Source organism: Aulonocara stuartgranti (genome assembly GCF_965226115.1).
Source record: "Aulonocara stuartgranti genome assembly, chromosome: 18".
Taxonomy (NCBI): domain Eukaryota; kingdom Metazoa; phylum Chordata; class Actinopteri; order Cichliformes; family Cichlidae; genus Aulonocara; species Aulonocara stuartgranti.
In genome coordinates this window covers 16,952,501-16,965,089 of record NC_138954.1, presented here as the reverse complement: position 1 = coordinate 16,965,089, position 12,589 = coordinate 16,952,501, and the positions used below count along the sequence as shown (strand labels likewise).

The following is a 12,589-nucleotide window of genomic DNA, read 5'->3' as shown; positions in this document are numbered from 1 at the left end:
ATGCCTGTGATGTCCTATAACAGATAATCCCTGGTTCTGCCATACTCCACTAACAGAAAAATATGTTTTTAGCTCCTGAGTCAGATAGCGCTTTGTTTCTTTTAGCCAGACAGTCTCTTAATGAAAAAGTTAAAGCATACAGGGAGTGCAGAATTATTAGGCAAGTTGTATTTTTGAGGAATAATGTTATTCTTGAACAACAACCATGTTCTCAATGAACCCAAAAAACTCATTAATATCAAAGCTGAATGTTTTTGGAAGTAGTTTTTAGTTTGTTTTTAGTTTTAGCTATTTTAGGGGGATATCTGTGTGTGCAGGTGACTATTACTGTGTATAATTATTAGGCAACTTAACAAAAAACAAATATATACCCATTTCAATTATTTATTTTTACCAGTGAAACCAATATAACATCTCCACATTCACAAATATACATTTCTGACATTCAAAAACAAAACAAAAACAAATCAGCGACCAATATAGCCACCTTTCTTTGCAAGGACACTCAAAAGCCTGCCATCCATGGATTCTGTCAGTGTTTTGATCTGTTCACCATCAACATTGCGTGCAGCAGCAACCACAGCCTCCCAGACACTGTTCAGAGAGGTGTACTGTTTTCCCTCCTTGTAAATCTCACATTTGATGATGGACCACAGGTTCTCGATGGGGTTCAGATCAGGTGAACAAGGTGGCCATGTCATTAGTTTTTCTTCTTTTATACCCTGTCTTGCCAGCCATGCTGTGGAGTACTTGGACGCGTGTGATGGAGCATTGTCCTGCATGAAAATCATGTTTTTCTTGAAGGATGCAGACGTCTTCCTGTACCACTGCTTGAATAAGGCCCTCTCTGCCCTTTACCAATCCAGCCACGGGCCCATCCATCTGGCCCATCAAGACTCGCTCTCATTTCATCAGTCCATAAAACCTTAGAAAAACCAGTCTTGAGATATTTCTTGGCCCAGTCTTGACGTTTCAGCTTGTGTGTCTTGTTCAGTGGTGGTCGTCTTTCAGCCTTTCTTACCTTGGCCATGTCTCTGAGTATTGCACACCTTGTGCTTTTGTGCACTCCAGTGATGTTGCAGCTCTGAAATATGGCCAAACTGGTGGCAAGTGGCATCTTGGCAGCTGCACGCTTGACTTTTCTCAGTTCATGGGCAGTTATTTTGCACCTTGGTTTTTCCACACGCTTCTTGCGACCCTGTTGACTATTTTGAATGAAACGCTTGATTGTTTGATGATCACGCTTCAGAAGCTTTGCAATTTTTAGACTGCTGCATTCCTCTGCAAGATATCTCACTATTTTTGACTTTTCTGAGCCTGTCAAGTCCTTCTTTTGACCCATTTTGCCAAAGGAAAGGACGTTGCCTAATAATTATGCACACCTGATATAGGGTGTTGATGTCATTAGACCACACCCCTTCTCATTACAGAGATGCACATCACCTAATATGCTTAATTGGTAGTAGGCTTTCGAGCCTATACAGCTTGGAGTAAGACAACATGCATGAAGAGGATGATGTGGACAAAATACTCATTTGCCTAATAATTCTGCACTCCCTGTATAATTTGTTGCAAACTCTTACAGATGCCTAACGAGAGAATTTGAAAGCAATCAGTACCGCTCAGGATGAATTATTTAAACCGATTGAACGCTTTGACCTTGCAAATTCTGTGAAACTCAGTCAGCAACACAGCTGTTGAGCATTTATGCCGGCCTTAACTGGTCTGTAAACGTGATGCTGATGTCCCTTTTATGTAAGAGGCAGAGAGAGAGAAATAAGAAACACAGAGGAAAAAAAATATGTGGGTGTCAGATTGAAATGAGATGTCAACATGCCAACAGCAATCTTCCCTGAATGTAAAATAATGTACACTTAACCATAAACAGCATACCAGCAATAACAATGGGCAACTCCCGCATGATTAATTCACTAAAGCCAGTTTTATAGGGAACAAATTAAGACTCTTGGTGTTTTTCTACAGTCTGTCTTCTTTTTATCTTCCTTTTTCTACCGCTTGTTTTCTGTCTCCTTTCTTCTCCATCCATCCACTCCTTCTCTGCTTTTGCATAACATCTCCGGCGCTACATTCACATTTAATTCACAGAGGTCCTGGGGGCGAACCAAAGCAGGTTTTAGACACAACTGCCAATCCACTTATCCACCCACCTATTCCTGACTGCAGAGCCTGACTGTGCAGTGGAAACACACACTTTTCTTTGTGTTATGTTTTCCTGCGGATCTATGGAGTATAAAGATGTACGTGCTTAGGAAAAACAAATATATCAACAACAATCGAAGACCAGCCCAGCGGTCGACCATTCCTTACTGTATGTCACCCAGGCTTGCAGCACGGTGGGATTTAAAGCCTTTCAGCTTAAGGTATTAATAAATGTTGACATAAACAGAAACAACTACATGAAAGCGCCAACATAACTCGACAATAGGTGTCTGAAATCAATCTTCTGCTTCAGCAGCCAGCGCCTGTAAGTAAAAATTTACTCTGTCACTAAAAGCTGTGATTTGTGATTAAAACCTAGTCAAACGTACACATAGAAACACACACAGAAAAAATTAGAAAATTTCCCAACCTGGTAGTGCCAAGCAAAATTTTAAAATGTAAAGTTATAGGTGGAAGAAGGGGATGGGGTGGCTAGATGCTATAAATACTATATTAGCATTGGTAAGCATTTAGCTAGTGAACTAGCTAAACTAACCATCATCAGGCACATAACCACAACTTCCATCCATCCATTCGCTTCCGCTTATCCTTTTCAGGGTCGCGGGGGGCGCTGGAGCCTATCCCAGTTGTCATAGGGCGAGAGGCGGGGTACATCCTGGACAGGTCGCCAGTCTGTCGCAGGGCTAACACACAGGGACAGACAACCATTCGCACTCACTTTCATTCACACATTCACACCTAGTGACAATTTGGATTATTCAATTAACCTATCCCCACAAGCTGCATATCTTTGGACGGTGGGAGGAAGCCGGAGTACCCGGAGGGAACCCACGCAAACACGGGGAGAACATGCAAACTCCACACAGAAAGACCCCGGCCTGATGGTGGAATTGAACTCAGGACCTTCTTGCTGTGCGGCAACAGTGCTAACCACCGTGCCACCGCGCTGCCCCATAACCACAACTTCTGATCTTAAATCACTGTCAGTTAGCTAAACACAATACATGTTAATTGCAAACATGGCATTAGAGTACTTACTAAGGCATCGACTCCTGCACATTAAACCTAATTCCCGCTACAAGTCAGAGCTTTTGCTGCTCAGCGCTATTGCTAATGGCAAGGTAATATAATACCTTCTAAAGCTAGTGGAACAGGTAGTTAGCATGTACAGTATGTACAGTTAGGACTGTTAGACAATGTGAACGATAACAAAAGAATATTTTAGTCTCTGTTTAGATAACTCCTAGCTTAGCCTAGTAAGGAAAAGGGCTTTAGCTGGTGTAAATAACACATTTGTCAATATGCAATTGTAGATTGAAATGGCATTTATGTTGTGGTTTTTATTCTTAACAGGTGTCCACACAGGCAGTGGCGACCATAGACGATTCAGTTGCATTAAGCGACTTCAATCAACGATGGCTAAAGTAACAGCTGGCGATGTGGAAAGAGCAGCTCCCAAAGTTAGATTTTAAAGGTAAGCAAAAGAACCAATTAATTAATGATTAGTTTACAGTACAGTGGTAGTGTCCATTCGGGGAGGTATTTATTGTTCAACTACTAGTTCTCCAAAATCATAACTGCAAATTGTTCGACATGGAAGATGCTATGCGACAGTCAGAAGCTGATCTGCTGACAAGTGGTCCAGAGCAGGAAGGGAAAAACAAAGTACATACAGTGGCTGCACTTTTCATTTCTTTGAACACCTGGTATCCATTTAGCTCTTTGTTTGTTGTAACTTCTCCGCAGCTGCCTGATGTATCAACAATAACACAAGGAAAAGTAGCACACAGACAGATTGTACCACATATTTTTGACTTTGACCCCTGACAAAAGACGCTCACTGTGGTTAGACAGGCAAGTCCGAAGCTGCCCACAGGCTGCTAACGGACTAACAACATGCTACCCCCAGTGAACTATAATTTTTCCCACTGGATGTACCTGTGTGCCAATTTTTGTTGCTCACCTCCTGATCAAGTAGGAGGAGTTGGTTTATTATAGTAAGATTATAATCCTGATATCGAGAGGTCCTGAAATGTCCATATGTAACTAGGTGCTGGAGAAACACTCAAACTAGATCAATGAAATCACTTACTGGCAACTTCATTAATGTTATTATTTACATGAGTCCTTCATGGCAGACTTGAAAAATGATTGGTAAGTATCCAGACAGACAAACAGGAGAAGAAAAAAGACTGCAGGAAGCTTGAAAATGGAGTATGAATCCAAAGACTAAAGGGAAGTCCACCCCAAAAAAGATCTCCATAAAACGTTCTTATGCTGTGTTTTAATCGATCGAGCCGGTGTGCTGTAAACTTTGTGGTTTTATTTTCAATAGACTGATCAAATCAAGAAGTCTAAAGTAGTCATATCAGGCACCCCTGTTTCAGATGTTAAAGCCATGTTACTTTATCTATTTTATAATGTTATGCGACTTACTCTTAATAGCACCAAATCACAACAACAGTCACCTCAAGGTGCTTTCTATTGTCAGACCCAACAATAATACAGAGAAAAACTCAACAATCAGACGACCTCCTACGAGCAAGCACTTGGCGACAGTGGGAAGGAAAAACTCCCTTTTAACAGGCAGATCTTAACTCACACTGACTTTCACTTCTTCAACTTCGATCGCATAAAACTTTCCAGTTAATCTTAAAAGAAATAGCAAAGAAATAGCCAAAAATCTCTGTTTTTTTCGTAGAAAGTAAAAGATAGAAGTCTTGTATATAAAAAAACTACCTTATCGTTAACCCCAAGTGGAATTAAATCAGGACAGGTGCAAACTAAACACGACAGTGCTGAAACAACTCCATCTGCAGTCTTTACGCCAATCAGCTGCAAGATTCAAAGCACTAACAGGTGAATAACACCGATCATTCAGCTATGAAGTGAAGGTTTTTTGGGGACGTCATCACAACCTTGCACATATTACCAAAACTGCACCAAGACAGCTCTTACAGCTCTCAGCACCTCCAAGCAGGACAGTGTTCCCCAGCATGGAAAACCTACTCAAGAAACCTGTTCTGACTCTATGAACATGACGAGGAGGATGACTTTGAACCAACCTTCAAAATCTTAGAATTTCAATCTGATCGCGCCTGTTTGGGATGCACCCAAATTATGTGTTGCCAGTGTGCTAGTGCCAGACACCAGCGGACACCCATAAGAGTCCAGTGTCTATGCCTCACAGATGGAAGTAGTTTTTTTTAGGGACGAGCCATATTAAGGTGGTCTTATTGTTACAGTTCATATACTGAATGTGAGTTTAATGTCATATTATGGGTTAAATGTTTTCAATTTCACGCTCCAATCGCAGCTGTACCATCAAAAATAATTCATTTGCTACCCCATGATTGGTCTCTTCTCAACAGCTGCAGCAGAAGAGTCTTGTGCGTGATGTAGTATTTTAAGCCAAGATGACAGAAAGAAAAACTAAAATACTGAAATCTGGTTACATTAACTACATAAACCTACGGGATTGTTAAATTCTGTTTTAACCATTTTCAAAAGAAGATGGGAACACAGGCAGAAACTTCGGCTGCTTCTCAAATTCCCTGCTTTGCTCAGATCTGATTGGCTCCCAGTCAGAGAGTTTATGGCGATGTTCAGAAGTGATATTTCTTCCTCCTCCAAAAACAGATTTCTCCAGTATGTTTGGCAAGTAATAACTTGACAATGTTTGAGACAAAGACTTCTCACTTTGTTGAAAATTCAGGTCGTCAAGGAGACCAACTGATGTTACTCACCCACTGAGCACGACTATGAAGTCCATGACGTTCCAGCCATTCCTTAGATAGGAGCCTTTATGGAAAACAAAACCAAGTGCCACCAGCTTGATCCCTGCCTCGAAGCAGAATATCCCAATAAAGTATGGCTCAGTCTTCTCCTGCGGGAATGACATGCATATATAGGTCAGCAGGGTCTTCAGAAAAGTCATTTTACACTTTCAAATAGACAAATATACAGACTGCACTTGCTTAGACAGACAGAAGAATGAACAATAAGATATTTAACAATGCTTTTTTTGTACCTCGTGCCTTAGAGTGAATGGAAACAATTGAAATTAAACTTCCTTGACTTAAGAAGAACGTGGGAGAGGGGAGTGAAGTGGGGGAAGTGTGTTTGGTGAAACCTTAATTACCATTTCCAAAAACTGTTTTCTTCCTCCGCCTCCTGCTCCTAAAGTAATAATCTCAGTGAGGAAGGTGTGGATGAAGTGGAAAAGCTCTACGGCTCACACTGCACAGTAAAACATCACCCACTTCTCAGAGATCCAATTATGTCTAAAGAATTTGATGTAAATGTCTAACATATTCTAATTCACTCAGTTATGTCACTTTAGCCACCCTGTAACTCCTCACTGCCTCCTTATTAAAATCTAATAATCTCAACTGGCAAATGGTTAATCTGCTTGCAGCTAATTGTGTGCTCTTAACTCAAAGGGATGTTCTTTTCATTGATATTATAAATCTTTACATCATTATTGAAACCTAAACATATTCTCATGGTGACAATCACTCAGCTTTGTTTCTTGTCACAGACTGTATATAAAAGATGGACACCTGAAAAGTAAAGTCAGTGTGGAAGTTCCTTATACTGGTATTTATTGCTACTGACCAGCAGGGGGAAGTAACTCTGGTTGCTAAAAAGAAATCTACAAGTGATTGGCCTTACATCTCATTTAATTTACTACATCACTTTTTTTTTAACCTATATTATTAGATGTAGTGAACTCCATCGCTGTATTCATCCTTGCAAAATGTGGTCACCTGGTTAACTTGTAAGCTAAACTGGTGCTCCAGTTATTAACTTTTCTTACCTGGCAAAGGTAGTACAGCCACCATGTCCATGTTGATGACACAGTCATGCTAGCTGTTACTTCCATTTCAATAACATATCACTACATGGGCTCTGGGACTTCCAGATTATACAGAAACATGTTGGAAAAGCTTGAAAAGATGAGACTTTATGGAAGAAAAATTGCAGTTTTTTTGTTTCAGATTTCAACTTCTTCTACTCCTATACCAGAGCCCATGTGGAGGTTTTGGCAATATAGTGACCCTTGTTATTCAGGAGATCACTGCAGCGCCCTTAGCACCAGTCTACACAGTATAATCACAGCTAGCTGGCTACACAATCCATGTGGCAGTCCTAAACAAGGCCAACATAATTTAGAGCTTTAGAACATGGCTAACTTGTAATTTTGTTCTTTTCAGAGCTGCCCGTGTTTTTATGATGTATGGTGTCAAAACACCCAAACGGCAACAGCCAGAAATGTTCAGCTTAAGGCATAAAATGGGATTTTACAAGCTAGTGGGTGAGAGCATGATGGCTGTGTACATCTTTTATATACATTTTGTACATTTGTGTGTGTGTGTGTGTGTGTGTGTGTGTGTGTGTCGTGACAGCAGATTTTGTCCTCACCAGTCTCTTTGCCATGGGGGTCTTATCCTCTCCGGGGAGGTGCTGCTCCAAGGCCAGGACAACACAGTTAGCGGTGATGGTGGCCAGGATCATGTACTCAAATGGTGTAAAGGCCGCTAAGTTAAGGAAAGTTTTTTTCTGCACAGTGCAAGGACAAAGACGCCACATAAAAACAGATAAAGCTGATGACACAAGACAAGTTAAGTTCTCCTGGAGTTTACAGCTTGAATACACTGACGGCAATCACAGTTTTTCACACACGCAGCAATTATTGGAAACATCGTAGCGAATGTTTTAAAGGTTCAGTGGTTCAGTGGAAGGTAAAATAAATAAAATAAAAAAATCTAGACGGATGTATGAGGATGATTAAATGACAGATGAATAATGGCATGGTTCATATTCTCTGGTATTGGAAGCAATCTGTTAGAGAGATTGCGGTAACCATGGCAACCTGCTTTTAAAAGTGCTTTTCATGAAGAGAAAGCGATCAGGTTAGGGAGGGAATGAGAGCACTGTGAAGTCACCTTGGCCTGAGTGGTCTACTGCACAAACTACAGGCAGAAGTTCCCGCGGCTCCTTTCACTGCCAACAACAGCCGACGCCGCAGCGGACGACACAGCACGCGTTACACATTGTCTTTGTATGACAAACACGCGTGTTCAAACATCATCTGCTAGCACCTAAAGAAAGGTTGCTCCTCAGACTGCTCAGTTTTAGGCTAATTCAATTCATTGTGAGGTTTTAATGAGCGAGCTTTTCCAAATGAAGCCAGAAGCAATCCAACATTCATCTGCAATCAACAGAAAATGACTCAACATCAAGTTTGATAATCGCTTAATCATTTAGGACATTCTTCAAGAAAGTAGGTCACTCATACTTCCTGCTTTTCTAAAGTTTGAATTTTCTGTTTTATTTGACTGCAAAGCAGTTTTGGACCGATGCGGACCCCTGTGAGGTTATCACGTTGAACTTCAGAGAGCAATCATTTTCTAAATGATCATTAACGTCAGCTCTGATAAGAGGTGATATGTATCTAATATGAAAATAATGTTACATTTAAGTCACTCTCATCCATTATGAATTTCACCTTTATACTTAGAGGATAAATGTACAAATAAATGATAATGGAAGGTACTGAAGGCTTAAATCCCGTGTTTGAAGGTGTTTTCAAACTGAACTTATTTAAAAGAAGTTAGCAGATCAACAGCAAAATAGAAATTATTTACACGTACAAGCAATGATGATTTGCTGTTTTTCTTTGTCTCTTGTGACATTAAATACTTTCTTTTTGAAGTCTTAGTTAGACAAAAAAAGAGTTATGAAATTTGTCATGAGATTTTTTTTAGAGTCAGACTAGACAAAAGTTGGCACATAATATGGTCGGTGTCATATTGTCCTATTTAATTCAATTTATATAGTGCCAAATCACAGCAACATTGGCCTCAGTGTGCTTTTTTATTGTAAGGTAAAGACCGTATAATAATACAACCTATGAGAGATACTTTGCTGCACATGTTGCAGCAAACATGCTTTGTAATAGATACTGTTTCAAAAATCCAGTATCAGTCAGCTTGATTTGTTATCCATAGAACTGATAAGTTAAAAATAAATAAGAAAAATCACAGATGTACCAACTGTAAAAACAGTGTGTAGTTGGCTCTAAAATATTAATATTAAACCATTTTTTCCTTCAAATCAGTGATTTTAAACTTAGTGGTTTAAATGCAGAATATTAACATAACTTAAACTAACACAACTTGACCTGAGCGGATCATTGCCAGTTTTCTTGCAAGTGAAACATCTGTCTGCACCTGTATACATGCATGGGCCCAAGGGTTGCACAATATGGACATGAGCAGTGGCATACGCTGCGTGTGACTGTATGCACCCCAACACTTGTGACTTTCAGTCTCTCAGAGTTCCCATGAGGTCGGAGCTCCTCATTATTAATTTTCCTGCCATGAGTGAAATGGGGTCACTGACTCACAAGGGAGCGCTGAGATGAGGACCTCTGGGACCCACACTGACTCACATTGACAAGTCCGCATTGTTGCCATTGAAAGTGGATGAAAATAGCTAAAGTGGGAAATACTTAATGGGCCCACTCTGTTGCTAACTGTTAACTGTTACCTGTTAAGTATTAGTTATTATGCAAGTTTTAGCCCAGTTACATGAATCACGCTCACTGCTTATAGCCAGAACATCACTCTGTCCAAGAAGCAGCTCTTCTGCATGTGTTGTATCAAATCAAATCCATGTCCAGGGAACTTAGAACAAGACTAACCCAATTCAAATTACTACACCGAATTTACCGCTGAGCACATAGATTATACAGGGATGTCAGACTAGGGTGGGCACATATGATTTGGAGTTGTCCTAAAACCCCAAATTTTTGGACTGAGGTCGGTTATTCCCTTTTCGCCAAGATTATTCGCCAAGATGATCATTCTGGGTAATCCATCACCCCTCATACAGGCTACTGAATAAAATGGAGAGATTTCACCTGAAGTGGGATCCATACCTTTTCAAAAATAAAATGATCAAATTAAAACTTAGAGTTAGATGGACACTGGGATCCTATCCTTAAGTCCCACATAGATAAACCACCACCGCCACCCTTTTTTTTCTCCCTTTCTCTCTTCTTTAGTTTGGTTCACATCTCCCCACTGCTCTACTGTCGTGCTGATGCTATTTCTGCCTCATGTGGTTTGTATTTACACTGGACTGGTGGTGTTTTTCCAATAAAAATTCAATAAAATATTAATTAATAATAAATCAAAATAAATCAAATCAACCATATAATAATAATAATAATAATAATAATGGTAAATAAATGGTAAATGGCCTGCATTTGTATAGCGCTTTTCTAGTCCCTAAGGACCCCAAAGCGCTTCACACTACATTCAGTCATTCACCCATTCACACACACATTCACACACATAATGATACGTAAAACTGAGCAACAACCAAATCAGTGTAGCACTCAAAGTAACAGTTATTCGAATAGCCTATTGCACTTCCTCTGCCGCAATTTCTACTGTCTAAAGCCCAAATGAGTTTACACAGCCAACAGCAGTCAACGCAAACATGCTTCATGTCCTTTGTGTCTACAAACACAAAGGACATGAATAATTTAATGAAATGACTTAAATGATGATGCAGTGATTGATTTCCTTCACTGAATACGAAGTAAGCAGGCAGTAAAAACATATTTGAAGCTAACTCTTTACACTGCAATCAATTATAACCAGGCAGTTCACAGCTTGTTTTGTCAAAGCTACATTAAAGGCATTTGACAATAATTAATGTAATGGATAACGGGACTAAAGAGAGTGTCAGGAGTCTGCTAGAAGATCTTAATGTTGCATGCAAGTAAATGGAAACAAATGGCTGTCTGCAAGGCAGAATGATGTATTTATAATCTACAGGATATAATGCAAGCAAAACATGTCAGCAGTCGTGATTTGTCCCTCCGTGAGATAAAGATTGTAATATTGAAAAAAACAGCTGGCACTGATTTTTATGTACTAAATCATTTTCTTTAGATCAATTAAATCGATTGATTACTGTAGTTATAAAGACTAATTAACATGCAGGAGGCTGGGATGGTGCAGCTTATTTAACCTGATTATTTTTTTACCTACAAATGTCCCAGTCATTGATAATTTTGCACAAATTCTAATATTCTGGTATACATTTGCAGCAGCATACACTCTATCAGTGCACCGCCAATCAGTGTAGCTCGTTCCTGTAGATTTTGAACCTCAAATCTCGAAACTTTATTCACTCTGTCAACACTAATGACAGTGATGCTCTCACAGCCCACGATCCACGGCAGTACTACTGGCCAGCTCTCTCCCACATACCTCTGCCTCGGTGATACCGACAGTCACATTACCATGCTGTCAGTGGCCAGCTAGTCTTGACCACTAGCCCCACTCCCACACACCCACAGAGCCTGTGGTTAGGTAACAGTGGGAGACTGGCACGCGGCACTGGAGGGGGTGTAAGACAGGAGGAGCAGTGGGCAGATATGGCAACTCAGAGGTGCTGCCAAACTGATTTTGGTATCAAAACACTGAAGCAGGAAAACAAGCCAAACTGGAACAGATAAAATACAAAAATAAATAAATAAAATTAAATAATACTAATTTGCAAAAGGGATTGTGCACAGTTATGCATGGCTGCTGTATCTATGTGATAAATAACTTCCCAGATACGCTTTGTTAGATTTGCACTAGTTCAGAAGAGAGAAACTGTTGGCCAGTTCTGCAGCAGGAAGCGCAGAAATGCTGCCTGGTAGGTTTGAACTGACACCTACTCATGGCCAGGTTCATATTCCAATGAGCACTAAGGCATCAGAGATGTGCCTACATGCCACCCCCACAGTGAGCAGAGCTGCTTCTAATGATCACCACATGCTAACTTTCTGGCTGCTGCCAACAAAAAAAATGGAGCCCACAGATGAATTTAAGTTAGTTAGCAGAATTATGAACAGGTTAGAAATCAGAATTGAGTTTGATGCTTTCAGGAGCAGCTGGAAATCATAAAGTGGGTTATGGAGACGCTAAACACAGAGATGTAGGGTATATGGCAGCATGCACAACACAGAGACGGGACTGAGATTTAGAAGGTGGACTTTAAGAGGAGTTAGATTTTTTCCTAAGCTTGCTCACATGCTGGCTGTCGCTGTCCATGGTGCTGAACTCACAACAGAACTCATCAGACAGCTTTTAACAGAACTCTAATGCTTTAAGGAAGGATATGGCCATTCAATGATTCGCCTCGCGTATTTCCTAATTATGTTGTCCTCTGCAAAAATGAAGAGCGACCTGTTGACTGTGAGGCAGTTCTGCCGGTGGGGGACGGGGTTGTACAGAGCCATGGTCCGGGCCCGCTGCGCCTTGGCTTGTTTCATGGAAGCAGTCAGTCCCGCCGCCGCCGGGTCCTGCCCGTCGCCACCGCCTCGCTCCAAGTCCCCATC

The 12,589-nt window shown here is 40.6% G+C and overlaps 1 protein-coding gene and 1 long non-coding RNA gene across 4 annotated transcripts in view; one reads left to right on the top strand and one right to left on the bottom strand.

Annotated features, from left to right (window-relative positions):
- The window catches only part of LOC309693227, a 28,995-nt gene that overhangs the window by 6,207 nt on the left and 10,199 nt on the right, over positions 1 to 12,589 (top strand). Inside the window, exon 2 of the long non-coding RNA XR_014272600.1 lies at positions 3,535 to 3,655. This is a non-coding gene — a long non-coding RNA (uncharacterized lncRNA). The remainder of the gene's footprint in view (positions 1 to 3,534; positions 3,656 to 12,589) is intronic.
- Positions 1 to 12,589, bottom strand: part of LOC309693225 (voltage-dependent R-type calcium channel subunit alpha-1E-like) — a 73,899-nt gene that overhangs the window by 51,190 nt on the left and 10,120 nt on the right. For all 3 annotated transcript variants that reach the window (XM_082512265.1, XM_082512266.1, XM_082512267.1), the window contains 3 exons: positions 12,373 to 12,589; positions 7,606 to 7,712; positions 5,928 to 6,067 (listed from right to left, as the gene is read on the bottom strand). The exon at positions 12,373 to 12,589 is cut by the window's right edge and continues 49 nt beyond it. In XM_082512265.1, the coding sequence (XP_082368391.1) occupies positions 5,928 to 6,067; positions 7,606 to 7,712; positions 12,373 to 12,589 (464 nt within the window). The remainder of the gene's footprint in view (positions 1 to 5,927; positions 6,068 to 7,605; positions 7,713 to 12,372) is intronic.